The sequence below is a fragment of the Lontra canadensis genome, unplaced genomic scaffold (genome assembly GCF_010015895.1).
Source record: "Lontra canadensis isolate GAN:19392208 unplaced genomic scaffold, GSC_riverotter_1.0 scaffold10, whole genome shotgun sequence".
NCBI classification, from domain to species: Eukaryota; Metazoa; Chordata; class Mammalia; order Carnivora; family Mustelidae; genus Lontra; species Lontra canadensis.
Window position 1 is genome coordinate 16,349,683 of NW_022631004.1, and position 24,702 is coordinate 16,374,384.

General features: G+C 39.5%; 1 protein-coding gene across 7 annotated transcripts in view; it reads left to right on the forward strand.

The window, feature by feature from the left end:
* The window catches only part of MSRA (methionine sulfoxide reductase A), a 419,310-nt gene that overhangs the window by 198,266 nt on the left and 196,342 nt on the right, over positions 1 to 24,702 (forward strand). For 6 of the 7 annotated variants that reach the window (XM_032855725.1, XM_032855726.1, XM_032855728.1 and 3 more), the window contains one exon: positions 9,446 to 9,565. In XM_032855725.1, coding sequence (XP_032711616.1) covers positions 9,446 to 9,565 — 120 coding nt within the window. Of the gene's footprint in view, positions 1 to 8,154; positions 8,177 to 9,445; positions 9,566 to 24,702 lie in introns of those variants that run through there. The other variant, XM_032855731.1, reaches the window with a different exon arrangement.

The window sequence follows — 24,702 nt, forward strand, 5'->3', positions numbered from 1 at the left end:
CTGAGTAACAAAAAGTAGTTGAGAAGAAGCTTCTCATTATTAAGATTTTTTCAACTAATAAATGTAAAAGAAGTGATAGAATTAGAAGATCACCATTTTGCAAGTCTCAGGGAATTAGCATATCTAAGCATTAAGTATCAATGGTTACTAATATTACAAAATAAGAGGCAACTAGATATTAGGTGCTTTAGGATCAAAGAACAAAAAAACAGTCTGTAGAGACTAGAAAAAGGGTGTACTTCTTTAAATGCAGACACCGATGCAAGGCTCTGTGAATTATGAAAAATCAGGCAAATGTGACACCACCAGAGGAAACTAATAAATCTCTCACTGCAAATGGAGATCTATAATTTGCCTGACAAAGAATCAAAATAATCATCATAAAGAAATTAGATGAAATGCAAGAGAACATAGATAGGAAACTAAATGAATTCAGGAAAATAATACAGGAACAAACTGAGAAGTTTAATAAAGAAATAAAGCCATTAAAAAGAACTAACCAGAAATCCTGGTGAAGAATACAGTGACAGAACTGGAAAATTCAGTAGAGAGCTTCAGTAACAGATTTATTCATGAAGAAGAAAGAATCAGCAAACTCAAAGATCATTTGGAATTAGCCAGCTAGAGGAACAAAAAGGAAAAAGAGTGAAGAAAGCCTATGTGAATTATGGGATGCACTCAAGTGAATTACAGTTTGTATCATGGAAGTCTCAGAATAAGAAACAGAGAAAGGGCCAGAAAGACTATTTAAAGAAATAATTGCTGAAAACTTCCCAAATCTTGGGAAAGACATGGACATCCATGTACGGGAAACTCAAAGGGCTGCAAGCAGGATCAACCCAAGTAAGATTACTCTGAGACACATTAAAATTAAAATGTTAAAATTCAAAGACAAGGAGAGAATTTTGAAAGCTGCAAGAGAAAAATGACTCATTATATACAAGGGAGGTCCCATTAGGTTATCAGTGGATTTTCCTGCAGACCAATAGGCAGTGGGGTGATATATTCAAAGTGCTGAAAGAGAAAAGAACTGTCAACCAAGAATACCATACCAAACAATACTGTCCTTCAGAAATGAAGAAAAAAATAAAGGTATTTCCAAACAAACAAAAGCTAAGGGAGTTCACTACTATTAGATTTGTCTTGCAAGAAATGCTTAAGGGAATTCTTTAAATGAAATGAAGGGATGCTAAATAACAACATGAAAACATATGAAAATATAAAACTGACTGATAAAGTAAATATGTAGTCAAATGCAGAATCTAATACTGTAATAGAGGTATGCAAATTACTTTAACTCTAGTATATAAGTTAAAAAATAATGAGAATATAACTATAATAGTTTATTAACAGGTACACAATATAAAAACTGAGATCAATAAAGTGAGTGCATAAAAGGTCAGGGAAGGAGAAATAAAGTGCAGAGTGTTTGAATGTGATATAAAGTAAGTTATTATCATAGGAAACTAATATGCAAAATTATATGACAACAAATTAGATAACAGAAGAAATGCATATATTCCTAGAAACATATAGGCTACCAAGACTGAATCATGAAGAAATAGAAAACCTGAAAAAACCAATAGGACTAAGGAGGTTGAGGCAATAATGAAAAATCTTCCAACAGAAAAAGCCCAGGACCATATGGCTTCACTGGTGAATTTTACCAAACATTCAAGAAGACTTAATGCTGATCTTTCTCAAATTCTTCTGAAAAACTGAAGAGGAAGGAATGCTCCAAAACTCATTTTATGAGGACAGCATTACTCTGATACTGAAGCCAGATAAGGATGCTACAAGAAAACTACAGGCTCACATCCTTGATGAATATAAGTGCAAAAATTCTCAACAAGATATTAGCAAGCCAAAACTCAAAAACACATTAAAAGGATCATGCCCTATTATCAAGTAGGATTTATCTCTGGGATGCAAGAATGGGTCACCATATATAAAATAATAAACGTGATACATTTATGGGTACATTAATGAAGGTTAAAATCATATGACTCAAAGATGCAGAAAAATTTCTTGCCAAAATTCAATACCCTTTCATGGCAAATGCTCTCAACAAATTTAAGAAGATAATAGAGGGAACATACCTCAACATAATAAAAGCTGTATATGACAGACTCACAGCTAGCATCATAATGGTGAAAAAGCTGAAAACTTTTCTGCTCAGATCAGAAACAAGACCAGGGTGCTCACTCTCAAAAGTCCTATTTAACACAGTGTTGGAAGTTTTAGCCAGAATAATTAGGCAAGAAAAAGAAATAAAAGGCATTCTATCAGAAAGGAAGGAGTAAAATTTTCTCTGTCTGAAGATGGCATTACCTTATATGGAAAAAACTCTAAAAACTTCACCAGAAAAACAAAATAAAAAAACTGTTAGAACTAATCAATGAATTCAGTAAAATTCCAGAATACAAAATCAACACCCCAAATTCAGTTGCATTTCTGTCCACTAACACTGAAATATCTGAAAGAGAAGTGAAGAAAATAATCCCATTCACAATGACATCGAAACCAATAAAATAGTTAGGAATAAATTTATCTGAGGAAGTGGAGTAATCTGTGCACCAAAAACTATAAGATATTTATGAAAGAAATTGATGAAGGCAAAAAGAAATGGAAAGATACTCCATGTTCATGAATTGGAAGAATTAATATTTAAACAAAGAATATTGTTAAGATGTCCATATTCCCCAGAACCATCTATAGATTTATTTTTTCCCCTTTTAAAAAAATTTTTAAATTTTTTTATTAACATATAATATATTATTAGCCCCAGGGGTACAGGTCTGTGAATCTCCAGGTTTACACACTTTACAGCACTCACCATAGCACATACCTTCCCCAATGTCCATACCATCTATAGATTTAATGCAATCCCTTATCAAACCTAGTATCAAAATTCCAGGGGTATTTTTCACAGAAATAGGAAAACAATACAAAACATTTATATGGAACTACAAAAAAATAGCCAAAGCAATTCTAAGAAAGAAGAAGAAAGCTCTAAGCATCACACTTTATGATTTCAAATTATACTACAAAGCTATGGTAACCAAAATGGTAGAGTACTGCCATAAAAACAGACACATAGACCAATGGAATAGTATAGAGAGCCCAGAAATAAACTCAACATATGTAGTTAACTAATAATTAATAATTGAGCCAAGAATACTCAATGGGGAAAAGATAGTCTTTTAGATAGATGTTGAGAAAAGTGGATATTTGCATGAAGACGAATGAAACTGGACCCTTATACCACTCACAGAAAAGAACTTGAAATGGATTGAAGACTTGAGCATGAGACCTAAAATCATAAAACTGTTGGAAGGAAACAGAGAAAAAGCTCCTTGACATTGGTGTTAACAGTGATATTTTGCTTATGACACAAACAACACAAACAACAAAAACAAAATAAAATATGTGGGATTACATCAAAATAAGAAGCCTTTGCAGCAACAGAAACAGCAGAATGAAGAGGCAATGGAATAGAGAAAATATTTGCAAACCATATATCAGATACAGTCCTCCGCTCTACCAGCTGAGCTATTGAAAGGTGCGCACCATATATCAGATAAAAGGGTTCATATCCAAAATATATTAAGGAGCTCCCTCAACTCCGTACCAAAAAAACTGCCAAATAATATGATTGAGAATAAAGACATTTTTCCTAAGAAGGCAGACAAATGGCCAACAGGTATATGAAAAAACAGTCAACATCATTAATGACCAGGGAAATGCAAATCAAAAGTACAGTTAGGTATTTCCTCATACCCATTGAAATGGCTGTTACCAAAAAGACAAAAAGGTCACGGGTGTTGGCTAGGATGTGGAGGAAAGGGAACCCCAGTGTACTGTTGATAGGAATGTGAAGTGGCACAGCCATTATGGAAAATAGTATGGAGGTTTTTCAAAAATTTTGGATATATATCTAAAGGAAATGAAATCACTATCTTGGAGAGATGTTTACACCCCCATGTTCATTCTAGCATTATTCATAGTAACCAAGACATGGGAAATAACCTTAGTGTTCTTTTACAGATTAGTTAAGGAAGCTATGGTCTATATACAGTGGAATACTATTTGGCCATAAAAAATAAGGAAATCCTGTCATTTATAACAACAGGGATAGACCTTGAGGGCATTATGCTAAGTGAAATAGGTCAGACTGAGAAAGACAAATGCCATCTGATCTAACTTATATTGGAATCTTAAAGATAAAAAAGCCAAATTTATAGAAAGGAGAGTAGAGTGGTGGTTTCTGGGGGTTGGGAAGGTGGGAGTAATGGGTTGATGTTGGTCAAAGGGTACAAACTTCTGGTTATAAGATGAATAAGTTCTGGGGATCTAATATTCATTATGATTACTATAGTTAATATCATATACTTGAAAGTTGCTAATCTTAAATGTTCTTATTACAGAAAATGTAATTATGTGAGGTGATGGATGTGTTAACTAAACTTATTGTGGTAATTATTTGTGTTATATTTATGTATATATGTGTATATATATATATATGTATTTATATATGCCAAATTATGTTGTATACCTTAAACTTACACAATGTCATAGGTCAATTATATCTCAATAAAACTGGGAAAAAATTTTAAAAGTTACATAAAAAAGAACATAGTTTCACCTATAGTTTTGCCAAAGGTGAAATCTGACTCCGTTCAAGGTTCTGGATCCCGCAGATTTGCAGGAAATACCGAGAATAGAGGAACAAGTTGAATTGTGCCATGAGGGTGCCATTGGCAAAATCTACATTGTGGGAAGCTCTGCAGGTCAGTGGGTCTTGTTTTCTTCAGTGGATAAATCAGAAGAAGAGAATGGAGAGGGAACCTGTTGATGAAAAGAGCTTAAGGCTAAATCAAATTTTTAAAAAATGAGCACAACCAGACAATAGTATCAAGACGGACACCTTGAGTGATACACATATAAAGAAGCAGAAGGAAGTGATTACTGTAATGGTCAGAGAGTGGTTCCTTTTAGGGGAGGAAGGGAGTTGTGTTTGGGGTGTGATACAAGGATGGAGTTCTGAGGGGGATGGAAACTTCCAGTTCTTGACCTGGCTGGTAGTTATAAGGATGTTTGCCTAATAATAATGCCTTGAGGTATGCATCTGTTCTGTGTGGCTTTTCTGTACCTGTGTTTTACTTTATAATAAACAGTTAAAAATATAAAAAATTAATTTAATTTTTTTAGAGGGAGAGTATGTTCAAGCTGGTGGGGGGACAGAGGGAGAGGGAGAGAGAGAATCCCAAGTTGGCTCCACACCCTGCTCGATCTCATGACCCTGAGATCATGACCTGAGCCAAAATCAAGAGTCAGACAGTCAACCAACTGAGCCTCCCAGGTGTCCCCCCAAATATGAAATATCTTAAAAATAATAATGCATACTGTATCATATATATGTATATATATTTGATATTTATGTTTTTTACTAGATTATTGTAAGTTCTGAGAAATTCTGTCATAAACTTGTTTTTTTTTGTTTAAGCACACACACACATATGCACACACTCTCAAAATCAAATAATAGAATGCTTAGGTTATACTGGAAGCCACTAGATGAAACATCTGATTGCTTCAAGGAGTTTTATTCCTATAACAACACTTATTCCAAGTTAAGTACCTCTCCAGATATTTTGACATTGATTACACACCAGGTCCCCAAGGCATTATTTCAGCCACACATGACCCCTCTCCCAGAAGCCTGTGCCCAGCTGGAATGGGGTCATCCTCCGTCTAACAGGGGTCTTTTCTTGATCTCTATTAAACATCAAAAGGGGATTAAATAACTTGCAGCAAATATTTAGTTTGGTTTGGCCAAGATCCATATTAAGTGTTATTAACTCTATATAGCATGAGGATATAGTGAAGATAAAAAGTCTAGGACTATCAGGGTGAGACTGTAGACAATGGTCAGGTTAGGCTGGCTGCTAAAATGGCCCATCATGTACCTTGTTCATAGAATGCTGAAAGTTTGAAGTACCCTTTGGTACCATCAATGTTAGCCATTGTGTAGGAAAGAAGTATTTTACTTTATTTTATTTTATTATTTTATTTTATTTTTTTAAGATTTTATTTATTTGTCAGAGAGAGATAACATGCATAAGCAGGGGGAGTGACAGGCAGAGGGAGAAGCATGCTTCCTGCTGAGCAAGGAGCCTAATGCAGGACTTGATCCCAGAACCCTGGCATCATGACCTGAGCTGAAGGCAGCCACCTAACTGACTGAGCCACCCAGGCATCCCCAGCAGTATTTTACTGAGTAAACCTCACAGAATTCTGAACTTCAGGGGCTGGAGTACCTTCAGCTTATCACACTGCACAACTCCTGGGTGCATTTGTGGCCTTTTATGCTTAGTAATATTGCCCACCACACTTTTTACTTACATCCTTCTCCAGATATTTGCTGTCATCATTCTTGTAGCGATTCATTTTGCGTGCCAATTTGACAAGGCTGAGGGATGCCCAGATAGCCATTTCCGGTTGTGTCTGTGAGGATGTTTTGGGAAGAGATCAGCATTTGAATTGGTAGATTGAGGAAAGAAGATCACCCTCACCAATGTGGGGGCGGGAATCCTCCAGTCTGTCAGGGGTCCAGATGGAATAAAATGCCAGAAGAAGGGTGAATTTACTCTTTGTTTGAGCTGGGACATCCATCTTCTCCCGGCCTTGTACATCAGTGCTGCTGGACAAGGACTTACGTCACTGGCTCCCCTCATTCTCAGGCCTTTGTGTTTGGCCCGGGCTCATAGTACCAGCTTTCCTGGGTCTCTGGCTTGCAGACTGTACATCATGGACTTCTCAGACTTTACAACAATAGCAACTAATCCTATTGGTCTGTTTCTCTGGAAAACCTTGACTGATACAATTCCCTGATCCCAGAAATGCAACCAAGTAAAATTAATAGTGAATTCTTGTTCCAGAGATTTGAGGATAACCCATTTTTATAAATACTCAGTAAATATTTATCTATATTCACTAGCAGCAAACAACTCACTTGTAAATGGCAAGAATGGTATCTTGCAGTTCTAATTCAAACAATTCATATGGTTATGTTTTTCTTTGAATTTTTTTGAAAAAGTATATATATTTCATTTTTAAAGTAATATGAATCTATTACAGAAACACTTGAAAAATGAAAAAAAAAATCCTGTATTCTCAGCACTATAAAACAGTCATGGTTATAATTTTGTATATTTTCTTCTCATCTATTTCAGTATAGGTATTTTTTTCATAGTTATAATAAGAGCATGCATATACTTGTGTTTTTTTCCTTTTAAGTTTAGCTTTAGTTAATTATGATATAATCATATACATATTTCCATGTTGCTTTGTTATCACAACAGTAATTTTTTTTTACTGTGTGGATTTTGTCAGATGGCTCTTATTTTTAACTGTTAATCTATTTTTGGTCAATTTATTTCCCCTCACATTTAAGCAAATAAATTTTTATATAATGTATAGCATGATGCACATTGCATCTTGGTTATTACTGTTCTGAATTTTAGACTATTAACAAATGTCAAGAATTTCAGTAAACTTCCATCTAATCTTTCTTTCAGTTCTGTCATCGAGTCTAACAAATCCAGTGATTGTGGAAGTAGGAGGCATATATTAATTTGCCAACTGTTGTTCTTCCCACGATCTTAATTATATATGACTTACTAAAGCTGTATAAAACTCGAGCAAGGCGGTAATCTTGCTTACATCTAGAAGTTGGCCATAGAGTAGCAGTTGTGGACAGTTTAGAAACTCATAGTAGGAAGTTGAGGGTTCTTTATTTGGATCCCAGGGAGATGTAAGGCTACTTTTCCCAAGTGTGTAAGTATGGGCATTCTTGGGAGCTAGGTCTTGGTTTTCACTGTGTGTTCAGAAGAATCCAGTAATTACTGATATGATCACAATGTTTGCTCGTTGAATGGAATGCTATTTTTGTGAGTTCCTTCGTGTGTTTGTTGTCGTCGTCTCTTTCTCTGCCTTCCCCCTTCTCTGTTTCCTCAGTCATTATATTTAGTAATACAACTCACCCTTTGGCGAGCAGTGATTTATCACGTGCAAGTTTATAAGGACAAACATTTTTGAAGAAACTCAACATATTATGTGAAATTGTTAATTGAGAACTGCATCAATCTGTGTTGATTTGGGGAAGTTTTCCCACGTAAGTCAGTAAGTTAGTGTTATTTTCTGTGTCAGGATTTTTTTTTTTTTTAAAGCATGACTGGGGGGGTGCCTGGGTGGCTCAGTCATTGAGCATCTGCCTTCGGCTTTGGTCACGGTCCCTGGGTCCTGGGATCGAGCCCTGTGTCAGGCTCCCCGCTCAGTGGGAAGCCTGCTTCTCCCTCTTCCACTCCCCCTGCTTGTGTTCCCTCTCTCTGTAGAATAAATAAATAAATATCTTTTAAAAAATGACCAGGATGCTGATCATTAAATAAATTTATGCTACTAATAGCAATTATTATGTTTTAGCAAGTTCATAATGAATTAAGTGTTGAAATCATTCATCAAATGCAGTTATCTTTTTACTATGTTATTTGGAAAGGTATACTTTACTAACTTCATTAAAACTTGAGGCTTTCTAAGTTTTTGCACAATTAAGCAAAGAGACATTCTATGCAAATAGCCTCAAATAAAATTATTTTTAGATGTTAAAAATTCTTCTAAATTAGTTAATTGATTTTTTTTCTTCTTTATTTCTAACATGTTTCTTTTTAATTTCAGTATAGTTGACACACAATGTTATATTAGTCTTAGGTGTACAACTTAGTGGTTCAACAAGTTTATGCATTATGCTATGTTCACCATAAGTGTAGCTACCATCTGTTCGGATACAATGCTATTATAATATCATTGACCATATTCCTTATGCTGTGCCTTTTACTCCTGTGACTTATTCATTCCATATCTGGAAGCCTGTATCTCTTTCTCCCTTTCACCTATTTTGCCCATTCCCCAACCTCTCCTCCCTCACCCCCGCCCTGGGCAACCATCAGTTTTCTGTATTTGTAGGTCTGATTCTGTTTTTTGTTCCTTGTTCATTTCTTGTTACTAGTTTTTTTTAATTTCATTTATGAGCGAAATCATATTGTGTTAGTCTTTCTGAGTCTGATTTATTTCCCTTAGCATAATACCCTCCAGATACATTCATTTTGTCTCAAATGGCATGATCTCATCCTTTTTTGTGGTTGCATGATATTCCAGCGTATGTGTGCATGTGCATTTGTATGTCTGTGTGTGTGTATATAAGACATTTCCTTATCCATCATCTACTGATGGACACTTAGGTTGCCACCATGAAACTCTCTTTCTTTAAAGGATAAAATCTTACTTATTTTTGATTACCAAAGACATGAATAACATATCTGCTTCTAATATGCAGTGGTTCTCCGTTTTTGACAAAGGACTAAACAGTGGCTTGTGTTTTTCTTAGGAATGGGCTGTTTCTGGGGAGCTGAGAGGAAATTCTGGACCATGAAAGGAGTATATTCAACTCAAGTTGGTTACGCAGGAGGCTACACCACCAATCCTACTTATAAAGAAGTCTGTTCAGGTAGGAAGAATTTGCTCCAACTTCTATTATAATGAGCAAAAAACGGTTTGTCTCTGCTGGTAGGTGACAGAATCTTTAAAATGCAAGTATAAATATTTGTGTTTCCTCAGTCTTTTCTTTCCCATTTCTATAAATATACTTGTTGATCTCTCACTTTATGTTTTTATTTTATTTTCTAAGATTTATTTATTTTAGAGAGAGAGTGTGCACGTACAAGCAGGGGGAGGGGCAAAGGGAGAGGGAGAGAATCTCAAGCAGATTGCCTGCTGAGACGCAGACCCTGATGTGGGTCTTGATCTCAGGCCTGAGCCAAAACCAAGAGTCAGACATTCAACCCACTGAGCCACCCAGGTGCCCCTCTCACTTTATATTTTTAGAAGACAATAGATTTCCTATGGAATGTACCATTCAGCTTTTGTTGCAAAATAATCACTTGCAAAACTTAATTCTAAAGCAATCACCTATTAGCTTATGATTATGTAGGTCAGTAGTTTGGGTGGCTCTCATTTTGGTGGTTCTTTTGCTGGTCTCATCTGGGCTCACACATGTGACTCCAATCAACTAGTAGGCTGCTTGGGGACTAGTTGGTCTAGGATGGCTTCACTCATAGGTCTGCATTTGGTGCTGGCTATCCTTCTTTGCTGGCTGGGGTAGGGGAAATGATGGACCGTGTCTTCAACACACTTGCCTGGGCAAATTCACGTGGTGGTGGGTGCAGAGGTCCCAAGAGCAGCAAGAGAGGATAAGCCCCATTCTGCTAGCACTTTGCAAGTTTCTGTTTATATCACAGTTAATAGTGTCCCACTGCCCAAAGCAAGTCACATGGTCTAGCCCAGAGTCAATGCGGAGGGATCCGGCAAAGGCAGGTATACAGAGGGGTGTGAAGACTGCAGTAGTCTACCATATGGAAAAAACATCACACACTCTAATTGTTTTTCTCTGGGTAAGACATTCCAATCTAATTTATAATGAAGGGATTGGCAAACTGGTTTGCAGGCTAAATTCTGCCACTGCCAGGTTATGTAAATAAAGTCTTATAGAAACCCAGCCACACCCATTTGTTTATATATTATCTGTGAAGGTTTCCATGGCACAATGGCACAGTTGAGCGGATATAACAGAGATGGTATGCCCTGCAAAACCTAAAACATTTATGAGTTAGCCCTTTACAGAAAAATATTTGGCTACCAGGATAGGCAGATGCCCCCATGGCAAATTCTAGCTCAGATACCAGACAACCGTTCCGAATCTGTTTTTTGTTCTAGCCTTCAAGGATTTCCTTTATTTCTCTGCCAGCTCATGTAGCACTTAAAACACAGTTTTTTTCTCTTTTAAATATGTTTTTTTTTCATTTTTCAAATAAGAGTGGTATATATTGAAGGTGTATGACATGATGTTTTGATATATAGAGTGAAATGATTACTAATAGTCAAGCTAATTAAATTACCCATCTCCTCACATACTTTTATTTTTGTGGCAAGAGCGCCTGTGATCTACCCTCTTAGCAGATTTCAAGTGAAACAATACAGTATCATTAACTACCATCACCGTGCTGTACATTAGCTCTCTAGAACTAATTCATCCTCCAAAACAGACACTCTGTACCCTTTGACCAACATCGCCCTGCTTCGTTCTACTCCCGCCCTTGGTAACCACCATTCTACTCTCTGCTTCTAGGAGTATAATTTTTTTTCAGATTCTACATATAAGTAAGGGCATGCAGTATACATAGTATACATTTTTTCTGGGTCTGGATTAATTTCGCATAGAATAATTTCTTCCAGCTTCACCCAAATTGTTGCAAGTGGCAGAATTATCTTCATGTGTAAGACTGAATAATATTGTATTATATATACATATCACAATAGCTTTATCCATTCTTCTGCCAGTGGACACTTTGGTTGCTTCCAGGCCATCGCTATTGTGGATAATGCGGAGGTGGACATGGGATCGTAGTTTTGTCTTTGAGTTACTGATTTCGTTTCATTAGGATGTATACCCAGAAGAGAGATTGCCGGATCATAGGATAATTTTATTTTTAATGGAGGAACATCCAGACTGTAAAACACATTTAAAAAATATTTCATTCAGTATCTTGAGTTCTTTCTTTTTTTTCAATTTATTTATTTATTTTAGAGAGAGAGCACACCAGTGAGCATAAGTAAGGAGGGGTAGAGGGAGAGGGAAAGAGAATCTCGAGCAGACTCCCTGCTGAGCATGGAGTCCAGTGCAGACCTTGATCTCACAGCCCTGAGATCATGACCTGAGCCAAAATCAAGAGTTGTATGTTTAACTGACTGAGCTACCCAGGCGCCCCTCTTAGGAGTTCTTCATAGGCATGGTGACAAAAATGGGATTTTAAAAATACACAAATAGTTTTATTTTTAAAAATAATTTTATTTTTAAAAATGAAAGGTTGAATTGGTGTTACTTGTGGAAGGCCCTCTCAGCTCCCTGAGGGCACGGTGAATGCATCTGGGGGAGGAGTTGGGAGTATGGGCGTTTGTACAATAAGGAACATGTTGGTTTGTTTGCTACAATATGAATTGATTGTGAAATGAAATTTGAGCTGTGCAATATTGAAAGTATCACAAAAACATACATACTGTTGTTTTCCTTGCCTTACAGAAGAACTGAAATATACTCATTGGTGTTGAGAATGTGGAATATAGAACAAATACTTTAATGGTTAATCCGAGTTTTTTCTTTGCATCTGTTTCAGAATTAAACAAATACTTATGCGGAGTTATAAATAGATGCACATGAACCCTGGAGATTGCCCAGGTGTATCCTCTTAAGTCTCAGGAATGGAAATGAATAGATTCCTTCCTGTAATTGCAGACATGACTTAATAGCCCAAGAGAAAAGGTTGCTAAGAAAACCTCCAAATATCTACTGCTTGTACTGTTATTCTCCACCAACAAAATGTTAATAATCAATTAGAATACTTGGTTGCTTGTTTGTTAAGACTTGTTCCGATTCAACTCTTTATGTTAATAAGAACAGCATGCTAATTGTCCCTTTGTTGAACTCCTACTACGTGCCAGACACCGTAAGAAGCACTTTTTGCCTCTTTGCTTTTTTTCCATCTAATCTTCCAAAGAATTCTATGAAATGTCTCAGTTTCTGTCTTTTACAGAGGGAGTGTTGAGGCTTAGAGAGGAAGAGGAACTTTCAAGGTCACATATAGCAGGAATTCCAATCTCATCAGCTCTCAGCATCAAGTTTATTCCACTGATCATGGCGTCTGTCATCCAACTGTCATATCCCAGTGATCCGTCCATTCATACTTCCTTCCACCGAGTCCCACACTCTCCTTCATGTCCATCCTTCCACTATACTCTTAAAAAATTGGTGTGCTTTTTTAATGATTACAAGTAAAGAAAATACCAAACAATTTTTTTTTTTTTTGGTCTTTCTGATGTTTCGAAGGGCAGAGGACAAAACTCTTTTAAGATACAGTTCATGCAAACAGCCAGTTTCTTAGAGTCTTGTACAGAAACCATGGAAGTTGGTAAAGAACACTACCTGCTAAATTAGTGGTGGCATTGGGAAGCACGGTTGTCATGGAAACTTGTTCCTGATTGGGAAATGATGGTTATGGGGTCTTACCCAGACACAGAAGGAGAGATGATTTCTTTCCCCGGGCTTTTTGTTGTTGTTGTTGTTCTGATCATGAAAGAAAAAAACAAAAAGACAGAGAGAAACTGTGATAGAAAGGACCCTTTGGCACAGAAGTGGTAGAGCCTTCAGATCCCTGGGAATAGCAGGGAAGGAGAACAAACAAGGTCCCCAGCTAGAGTAATTAGGGTAACCAGCTAATTAAAGATTTTTGACCAAGGAGAGGATGGGGGAGACAGAAAGCAGGTTATACTGGGAGGGCTTCCCTGCTGAAGCCTCGGGTGCTCAAAGCTGTATTGAATAAGTCAGCCCTGGAGAGGTCTGACTTGCAAGGAAGAAAAACCAAGGCTTCACTAAATTGAGTAATAATTGCTGAAGTTTCATAGAGAAATACTAGTCTGTGCTCCAGTATTTAGATTAATTTCAAAATTGCTCTTGTGTTTGTAATTAAGTTTGTAAAGCTTTGGTCACAACAGTCTTTTGTAAAGGTATTCATTCATTCAGGAAACAAAGCCTAGGACCTGAACTGTCTGCCAAATCCCTTCTCATACAGCAAGTACACTTGAACCTAAGGTACCATTTGGTTCCTTGAGGCAGGTGCCAGAATTCCAGGGATAGCACTCGGAGCGGGGAGAGTTTGCAAAATCCAAGGGGCTAGTGCTAACCCCCCACCAACCTATCACATGATGACTAATGGCAGAGCTGCCACAGCATTGTCTTGGCCCACAGGCTGGTGATTGCATGGATCTCCATGGCAGCCCTAGGACCAGAAACATTGGTTGCAGTTTGTCGTGCCTGCATGCTAGTGGGTATGTACCATCTCGGGGGTGGGGGTGAACAAGTGAGCGAGTGTGTATGTGAGTGTAAAAGCAGGTGTGTATCCAGGTAGGACGCATATTTATGTCTGGATGATATTTCTTTGTCACTATTGATGTTCCTGTGGTTTGGAGACCCAAGCTGGAGGTGCAGTTAGGCACACAGAAAAGTGTATGGCTTCTAGTAAGAGCCAGGAGAAGAGGTGATCCCATGATGGTGACACATGGACAGAGTTGAGTCTGACATGTAAGTAGAATGTTCATGAATGGCTCCACTAATAGGTGGGTTACATGCCAGGTGATCTGTGTGGTGCTTGAGCCTGACATCTGGAGAAGATACAAGGGGCCAACAGTTCCTCAAGGCGATTAAGTGGCTCTTTGGGAATGATGTATAAAACAAGCCTGCAATGCCTCAGAGTGGAGATAGGCAGTCGCTTAGAAGAGCGTGGCTTCCAGGTCTGTAGGATCTCAGAGTAACCCAATGGAATTCCCTGCCATATGCAAAAAGGAAAGAAAAAAGAGGGTCCTCGGTAGGGGGGCTGGTCAGCCAGGCCAGCCTGGGAAAGGGGAAATCCTGCTTGTGCCCTCTGGATTACTTTGTATGGTTTGACTTCTGGACAGACTCCCAGAGCCTGACACCCTGATGCTTTTAAGTTTTATCAGTAACTCCTCTTATTCTGATACACACTCTGGAGAAACTTCTCATTTTTTTATCCTCCTGGGGAGATTATTTACAGAAAGAAAATGCAATGAGACCAGGTTGGTCAGCCAGACTGTTCTAATTCTCATTTTAAACTCAATTAAATGCCATTCAGAGATGTATATCTCAGTTTGTTGTGAGTTTAGTCCACACAGGTCATACTGTCCATATTGGATTAATGTTGGGTCAAATTAAATGGTAAAAATGGAATTTTGGCTTCCAGAGCTGAGAGAAGCCAGACCACAATGATTTGCCAAAGGCTGGGATTGCCTCCATGCATTTCCCTGGAGACTCCCACCCTCACACTGCCCATGATTTCATCTAAACCTGTTTTAAAACTGACCTTTCTCCTGTAGCAGGCACTTAAACTTCTCTTCCTTGGATTCATCAATTAACACTGAACCGAGAGCCACAGGCTGAGAAACTTGCAGCTCTTAGATGTTCCAAGCCTGAATGGGAGTCCTCTGCGAGTTGCCCACCGCCTGGTCCTGCACTGGGAACCCAGTCACAGCGTGGATGTGCGGTGGCGTGGCTCATGGCTACTGTTTGGTCACTATTTCTTGTAGTGTTTCAGATCTGACTCTGATCATGGCTGAGAAGTAATCTAAGTCTTAGTGACCACCATTCTAATCCTAAAATGATTTCCAAGGATTTATGCATTCATTTGGAGTTCCTTTGTTTTTTAAAAAAGATTTAATTACTTTATTTGTGAGAGGGAGGGAGAAAGAGCACAAGCGGGGCTGCTGCAGGCAGAGGGAGAAGCAGGCTCCCCACTGAGCAGGGAGCCCAATGCGGGACTCGATCCCAGGACCCTGGGTTCATGACCTGAGCTGAAGGCAGTCGCCACCCAGGCGCCCCTCAGGTGTTCCTTAAAATCTCAGTGTATGCCTAGCATACACCTGGGATGGCGTAACCTCCAGGAGCCTAGACTTACTATACCCTTTCTTGAATGAATTAAATAGTACCCGTTTTCCAGAATTCTTTCTCCATAGTCAATGGAAGCTTGATCTTTCATGTTTGTTTTAAAGTGTTGAGCTGACCCTGGATTTCTCTTTACACACACATGCATGTGTGCCCGCACACACAAAACACACCAACTCCTCCAAACATTTGTTATGCAAACCAACTGATTAACTGGCACGATTTTGCTTTACTACATTGATTTTAGAAGTAATTGAGCTATTCAGAGTTCTGAATACCCTGATAGAGAATTATTCTTACATTTTATAATAACGACTACACAGATGAAAATATGAAAAGACATTCTGCAATGGGTAAGCATTCTGGGTTAATTTCAGTGCATTCGCCTAATACACAAATAACCCCATTTCTGGCGAGAAAACCCAGGATGTTCATTCACTGGGTAATATCTTTTCGTATTTTGCTTACAGATGTTCAGAACAATTCTGTGTTTATTAGTCTATTCAAAAGCTTTTAGAGATCTGCACAGCCAAGGGGCACCAAAACCAGAAGCATGAAAGGGACTGCATAAGTTTTTCTCAGAAGTGAGATTTACACCATCACCACAGAAAATCTGAAGCCCGGATACTTTCTTTCACTGAAACACTCTGGGGGGTTTTTAGGCAACCCATCCAATGGCATTCTGAGCAGGAGCCTGGTCTGGGAGGCACAGAGTGTGCAAGTTCTCATGTCACCTTCCAGCAGTGTCGAAGTTCAGGCCGTTTTGCTTGCTGCACTCTGTTTCCTTTCCTGTAAAATGGGGACAGTGCTGTTTTATGAAGCCAGTAGAGTCGTGGTGAGGTTCTTACTTGAAAATAAAAGTATTTCAAATTGGAGGTGTTGTGGAACATCAAGGGCATATACTTGCTATCACTCTAGCTCTTGGGCATGTTAAAGATGAAAGAAGGGGCCGTGAAGCATCCGGAGGCAGGGGCACGGGGTCAGCTCACAGAATGTGCCCGTGTTGCAGTAAGCAGAAGCCAATTTTCTCCTGTTCCTCTTCTTTGTTCATAGTCAGACCCACTCCCTCCCCAAAGGCACATCTTTATTTCCTTGATGCTGAAGAGCTCTCATAAAGCATTGAATCATTTCCCCACTAATATAAAGCAGCTCAGTATACTTTTTTAGTTTGACTTAATTTCTGAACTGTTTGGGTGGATGTACGTGTCTATGTATCTTACATAAGATTGATGATCCCATTTTTCTTCGAAGTAGTAATGAGTTCTGTTATTAGCAGATTTTACCAAGCAATGTAAAACTCTTTCTAAATTCCTTGCAGACTACATTAAATCTCTTTTTAGTGCGTAGTAAGTCTTATTGTACTCATTTCAATGTCAGTCAAGGTAAATTAGTAAGTTATTGGCATATCCCTGAAAAGGCAAGAATTCCGGTGTTCAGTTCTTGCTATAAGCAATTTGATCACTTTTTGTTCCTCAGATGTTAGACATAAAATTGACCTTGAACTTGTAGCATGCAGGACAGAAATGTTTCTCTCTCTCTCAGACTGCTGGCAGAAAGCCATCCCCGCTGTCAGTGGTCCCATGACTCATAGTTATAATCCTTGGGACCAAATATAGCTCCTCCATCCAACCCATCCACAGAGCTGTTCAAGACAGATTAGTTCAGTGAATGGACCCATTGCCTGAAAGGACAAAATATAGGTCATGGGAAACAACTGTTTTTGTTTATTTTCTAAGCCTCAATCACTAGAAAAGATAAGCATGGATTCTTGACAAGGGCTACCCCACTGAAAGGCTGACATCAGGAGTCCTGAGGCATAGGTCATGGCTGGGGAAGGTGGGGTGGTTATAGCGTTTCAGACCTGGAAGGGACTTAACTGGTTATCTCCTAATCCAGTGGCTTTCAAAGTGGGTGACCATAGGTAGAACACTTGGGCTCCAGGAAAGTGCTTCAGGGATTTCTCCAATAATGAAGAATGTTCTAACTAAATCACAAACATTTGAGCTGCTTGGATAACTCCTTCAGCCTTTCAGCTATATTATATGTTGCAGTCTTGACTAATATTTTGTTATTTTAAAAAGCTTTTGAAAATGTTTGAAAGCCACTGAGACTACTTCCTTTGTCAGATAAGGAAACTGAGGCCGAGAAAAAGTGAGTTGGGAGATAGATTTGAGAAGGGTTGAAATTTTTTTCTTCCCAGATCAACATGTTGCTGGAATCCTAAAAAGAAGTTGAAATTTGTATCCATTATGCTTTTTTTTTTTTTTTAAAGATTTTATTTATTTCTTTGACAGAGACAGATCACAAGTAGGCAGAGTGGCAGGCAGAGAGAGAGGTGGAAGCAGGCTCCCTGCGGAGCAGAGAGCCCGATGCGGGGCTTGATTCCAGGACCCTGAGATCATGACCTGAGCTGAAGGCAGAGGCTTTAACCCACTGAGCCACCCAGGCGCCCCTCCATTATGCTTTTTTAAGTGAGGATGGGGATGAAGGATTCAGAGTGGAGGTAGCTTTTGAGTTTGAAGTGTCAAGATTTCAATACATCAATATTTTTGTCCACTAGATCCTGGTTATCTTTTTAGGCAGGCTGGAATTTTTTTTTTTTTTTCCTAAAAGCTGAGGACTGGGATTTTCTAATAGACCATTCTCATGCCTACTAGATTCTCTTAAGTGCTGACTGCTACAGCCAGGAGTGGGGCTGAGGGTGTGACAATAGAGCCTTCAGGAATCACTCTTGTTTGTTTTTGTTTTTTTGTTTTTAATTTTTTTTATTATGTTCAGTTAACCAACATATAATACATCATTAGTTTCTGACGTGTTCAAAGATTCATTAGTGCCTATGACGCCCAATGCTCATCACATTACATGCCCTCCCTATTGCCCTAAAGAGGAACCTCTCTTGTTAATCAGTGTTTCAGTACCTTGTTTCCCCTAGACCTAGGAAAGAGAAAGGACATTATTAAACAAGAGGGTGTGGTGGCCCACTCTCTTTCAAAGCGTCTGCAAATCTGGTTTCCAGCCTGGGCTGTGGACTCTCAGGACCTGCGGCATTAGGACACAGAATCCGCAAATTGACTTGTCCACCGAGCACGGCCTTACGATCTGAATAATCATCTTGCTCACATCACTTGCTGTTTTCAGTCTATAAGGGAGCCGACGCTATGATGAATAAAATACACATTCATCCAGTGTCACTGACCTCAGAGCAGCTCTTTGTCTCCACATACGTTCTTCATCCCTGGTTTCTAAAATTAGAGCAATGATCCCTGGGGGCTCTTAAGCAGCACCTCGACAGAACCGTGTGGTCTCTCGTGCTCATACAGTGATGGACTGGCCATGCTAAAGGGTTGTCCCAAGTTCCCAATGCGAAAGGAAATACACAGAAGGATGTCTGTTCGCTGGAGACATTTTGAGTTGGCCAGCATCTTTCAATCCGGTGTTAGCCATCACAGAGGGTGAGTGTTTTCTGCAGCTTCATAGGACTGCAAGCTGGTAAACACCAACAGGTGAGGCATTTCAAGCTCTTCCTCCTCTCATGGTAAAGGAAGTATTATGTGCCTTTCCTTCCTGTTGGGTTTATTGGCCAGAGACCCAAGTTGCATCGGTATCTGTTGTCATTTAAGGGAAGGGGCGGTGAATGAAATTGGATGGTTTATGGATTCTCTGAAGACTAGAGCATGTTCCATGTATCCTTCATGTGACCTTGGTATTCTCACATTCTCTAGTTTATTTGGCTGTTCAATCCATCTCTCGCCTTGAGCAGCTTAAATCACTGCAGGGAACAGGTGTGGTGGTCAAAGGTCAACAGACTGACAGACTTTAACTAGTTAAATGCGTCAGTATTTCAACATATCTGATGGTAAAACTCTAATAACCTCCTTAAAAGGAAAATAAATTAAAGGAAAAGGAACAGTAATAAAAACCCTCTTTATGTTCACCCAGCACTAGGAATAGGTTCTTCTTTCCTTGTTTCAGGATTATATTCTCAAAGATTTAGGAGGGAGATTAAGAGGAATTTGCTATAGCGAGCAGCTCTGAAAACATAAGTGCAAAAGCAATTGATGACTATGCCTACACTGATCTTTTCAAATCACATATAATGGAACTATAATGTAATATGAGAAAATATTCTTATGGGGGTTGAGCTTCTCTAGGAATTTTATGTGATACTCTGGGTCTTAATTACTTCATAATGACTGACAATTTTTAGAGCCTTCAAATGAGCATTCTTTTTTTTTCTTCTAAGTTACATTAAAAATAAATATCTAGGTCAATTACTGCCCCATCTGCCAGTTAAAATGGCAATAAGAGGGATTCCTATGAAAACACGGTCATCCATCCTGCCAGCGTGTCACCCAGTAGGAACGGAGCATCTGCAGAAGAAGACACTGCTGTTTGCCTCACTAGCACCCATGATTTGCCTGGGCCTCATCAGCCTGTGACTCAGCTACAAACCACTGAGTCCCTTCAGCTGTGAGGCAGGCTTTGCTTCAAAAATCCTGGCCTCCTGTGCAAGGCATTGCGGGGTCTGTCAGGGAGCACTGAGGGACAGAACTGAGCTCAGCACTTGCAGTCTTTGCACATGGGAGCTTGTATGGTTTCTTTGTGGCAGAAGCTTTCCCAGGAGGACTGCTCACCCACAACGGGGTGCATCCCTTTTAATTTAACCTTCCTCTTCTTTTTGGTTATTCCCTCTTCTCCCTCCCCTCTTCTTTGCTTTTTCTTTCCTCTTGTTAAGGACACGTTGCTCTTCTACTCCAGTCTATTATTATTATAACAGTCCTAAAAAAGAAAATCACAACTAATGACTTACATGGTGCCCATCTTGGGTTTGGAACAGTTTATAACTTGGGGCGCCTGGGTGGCTTCGTCAGTTGAGCATCCGGATCTTGATTTCTGCTCAGGTCATGATCTCAGGGACGTGAGTTCGAGTCCCATGTGGGGTCTGTGCTCAGCATGAAGTCTGCTTAAGATTCTCTCTCCCTCTCCCTCAGTCCTTACAACCACTTGCTCTCTCTCTCTCTCAAATAAATAAAATCTCTTTAAAAAAAGAACAGTTTATAACTAATACTCTCCACAGGTATTACACTAGCTTATATTAATCGCTAAGTTTATAAAATCTACAAAACACCTTCCCAGGATGATCTTTGTCACAGGCCTGTGGAATAGAGTGGCATCGTCGCTCCCATTGACAACAGTGCAAAGCGCTCAGAAACAGTAAGTTGCTCAGTGTGGCACCTGCCAATTAGAGGTACCGACTGTCTGGTCTGATGGCATTTCTTTTGAAAAGAAAACAGGGTTTTTATTTCAGACTGTCTCCTTCTAAGCTTTTTCTTTATCTGTTTCCAATAAGTGCATTTTCACATTGCCCTTCTTGAGCATTTTCGGATACTTTGAAAGAGATTAAGCTGTGAAGTTCTAGGAATAAACTAGAATTTTGAAAATGCTTTATAAGAAATATCTGGTACTGTTTAGAGGAACTTGATCTATAGAAACATGGATTTCTTTTTTTTAATTGAAATATAATTAACAAAGTCATATTGGTTTCAGGTGTACAACACAGGGGTTTGACAATTTTATATATTACTCAGTACTCACTACAGAAAGCGTATTCACTATACAATGTAATTATAATATTATTGGTTATGGTCCCGATGCTGTACTTTTCATCTCTGTGATTTCTCTGTTTTATAATTGGAAGTCTGTACAGCTTAATCCCCTTTATTTATTTTGCCCATCCCTCTATCCACCTCTCCCTTGGCAACCACTGGTTTGTTCTCTGTATTTAATTTTCTTTTTCTTTTAGTTGCATAGATCTTAGAAGTTATCTGTTCCAGTGATTTTTGAAACTTCTATTAAGCACCGGAATAGTTTCTCCAGATTAAAAATTTTGCACAGATGTCTAATATTGAAACACTGACTAGGATACTCTGATGAGAAGAGGGTGCTTCCCCTGACTCCATCCTCATTCTTTAGGCCTAAGGAGGTGCGTCCCTGGAATGAATCTTAGAAGCAGTCGAGGATCAGGGAGAACTTCACTTGGGGTTGAAACACATGGAGGAGGAGAAGACCTCCTCCACCTCATTAAGCCCTTATGCCTCCTTTAAGCCTGTACACAGGAAGTGTGTCCAGGATTTCAAGGATACCATCCAGTAGAAAGTTCTGGAAGACCTGAGAAGGGAGCCTTTCCTTCTCAGAGCTATACCCAGGCACCTGCTTTTACCTAGGTTCCCAAAATATAGGTGTTTCTATGTGAGTTCTGGGTCTCACGGCAGAAGGGCCCAGAGCATCCAATTTCTTCCAGTCACTGTGCTCCTTTCGTTTTCAGTTTCAGCTCTGGCTCCTTGAGCATGTTTATTTGAAAGTGCTCCCTCCCCTCCTTTGTTCCGGAGGTCAGGAGCAATGAGCTACTCTAACACCCATGCTGCTGTCAGCAGACCTCCTTTGCTCCTGAAGGGTGGGTTGACAAAAAGTCACAGGTGCCTGAACTTAGTATCTTTGTGCACACACACAAAAACCCCAAACCTATCACCTTGTTTAATGCTTGTTAGGTTGTGTTTGATAGTTTGAAAATGCTCCAGGGAAAACCATCTGTCTACTTCCGAGAGTCAGGTTGTAAAAAGACTAAGCCACATACTGAGGGTGGGGGGTGGGGTGGGCATCAGGAAAAAACCATCTTTTTTTTGGATCTTCAATAACATTTTTAAATTAATACACTGTTTTTTATGCAGTTTTAGCTTTAAGGCAACATTAAGAGTAGGGTACAGAGATTTCCCAGTTGTCTCCTGCCCCCTCCTCCCCACCCCTCCCAGCCCCTGCCGAGCCTCCCTATCAACATCCCCCTCCAGAGCGGTGCATTTGTTACAACTGATGAACCTACTTTGACACATCATTATCGCCCAAAGCCGACAGTTTACATTAGAGTTCACTCTTGGTATTTATATTTATGGGTTTGGGCAAATGTGTAATGACATGTATCCATCATTATAGTATCATGGAGAGTAGTTGCACTGCCCTAAAAAACTCCTCTGTGCTCCACCTGTTCATCCTTTCCTCTCTCACCATCCCCGGGCAACCACTGATCTTTTCGCCATCTCCATAGTTTTGTCTTTTCCAGAATGCCATATAATTGGAACAACACAGTATCTGTATGGCCTTTTCAGATCAGCTTCTTTCACTTAACCATATACATTTGAGTTTTTCCCCATGTCTTTTCATGGCTTGATAACTCATTTCTTTCTTTCTTTTTTTTTTTTTTTAAAGATTTTTTATTTATTTATTTGACAGAGAGATCAAAAGCAGGCAGAGCAGCGGGGGGTGGGGGGGAGCAGGTTCCCCGCTGAGCAGAGAACCCAATGCAGGGCTCAATCCCAGGACCCTGAGATCATGACCTGGGTTGAAGGCAGAGGCTTAACCCACTGAGCCACCCAGTCGCCCCCAACTCTTTTCTTTTTAGTGCTGAATAATATTCCGCTGTTGGGATGCACCACATTCATATAGCCATTCAACTACTCAGGGACATCTTGATTGCTTCCAAGTTTTGGCAATGATGCATAACACTGCTATAAACTCAGGACACTGGTTTTTAACCAAGGAGCAGAGATTAACTCTGGGGTTGGGCTTCCTGGAGGAATGGATCGAGGGGGCCCTCTGCCAGAGAGGATTCCTATTAGGTCATGTCAGACATGGGAGCTTTATTCACCAGAAGCACTTCAAGTTAATTCTCTATTTGATTTTTTTTTTTTTTTTTTTTTTTGGTGGACCACATAAATAAGATTTTGGACAGCATGCCTGTGTGCGGTGGTTATAAGATCTCAGGGGAGGCAGCTTCCTCTCTCCTCAGAGCACCAGCATTCGGATAGTGATATAGTGTTTTTTTTCATATTCCCTTTTGATGGGTCAGCCTTATGTTCAGTCTTATGTTGAGGATGTTGCTCCTTGAAGTTCCCCCTCCATGGGGGTGGTTCCTGTTAGAGTCTTTATTTGGAGGGGTTTCCTAGCCTTCATCTACTACCCTGCTTCCCCCTCCCCAAGTGGCTAGCAAAATAGGTTCAGAAAAAACTCTAGGGGGCGCATGGGTGGCTCAGTGGGTTAAAGCTTCTGCCTTCGGCTCAGGTCATGATCCCAGGGTCCTGGGATCGAGCTCTGCATCAGGCTCTCTGCTCAGGGGGAGCCTGCTTCGGCCTTTCTCTCTCTGCCTGCCTCTCAGCCTACTTGTGATCTCTGTCTGTCAAATAAGTAAATAAAATCTTAAAAAAAAAAAAAAAAGAAAAAGAAAAAACTCCAGTGCTTTGGAGCTTGGGTCCCTTCTTGGGTACTTATTTTGACCTTGCTTTTTAGCTTTTGACTGTTTCTTTCCTACTAGCTTTGTGAAGAATTTTTAATATTTTACTATTGAATTTAACATTTGTTTCATTTCCAGTATTTTTTATACCCCAAGTTTTAGTTTTATCAAATAGAGAGATTGCATAAGATATTGATGTGTTGTATTCTTGGCCAGGGCATGCTGAGGGGGTGGTTAGTGCTCAGAGACAAAGGAGGTTGTAGAAGGTGGGGACACCATTGCCCGTTGGCGTGGCTAGGCACCTGTCTGAACAGATGGAAGGAGTGACCTGGAAGGGTCCTTGGACAGTCTGGAAGTAAGAGGAAGGTGACAGGCCTTTCCAGCTCCAAGCAAAAACAGTGTCCTTAAATATGGACTAGCCTTACACCAGTAGAACTTGATCTTAGAGACCTTGGGTTTTAATTTATCAGGCAGCTTAGGTTCTCTCTCAGTCCTTGTGTTCTATTCTGTGTATGTCTAAAAGCCTTTTTCTTTTATTTGAAATTACTGTACCCCTATGACCTTCCATTTGAGTATAGTCAAAGGAACCTGTAAAAATCATTAGAACAAGGTGCATAATCAATCAGATGGAAAAGTACATACTTCATGGTGAAACTAGGTACTTGGGGACTCATGTCATTCTCCAGTCTATCAAAGTCTGCTTCTCTCTTCCCTCCTGTCATGGGATTCAAAAGTCACTTTCCGTTTTCTTTCCCCCTCATATATAGATCAAGCGTTCTTCTGGGCATTTGAGAAAGTT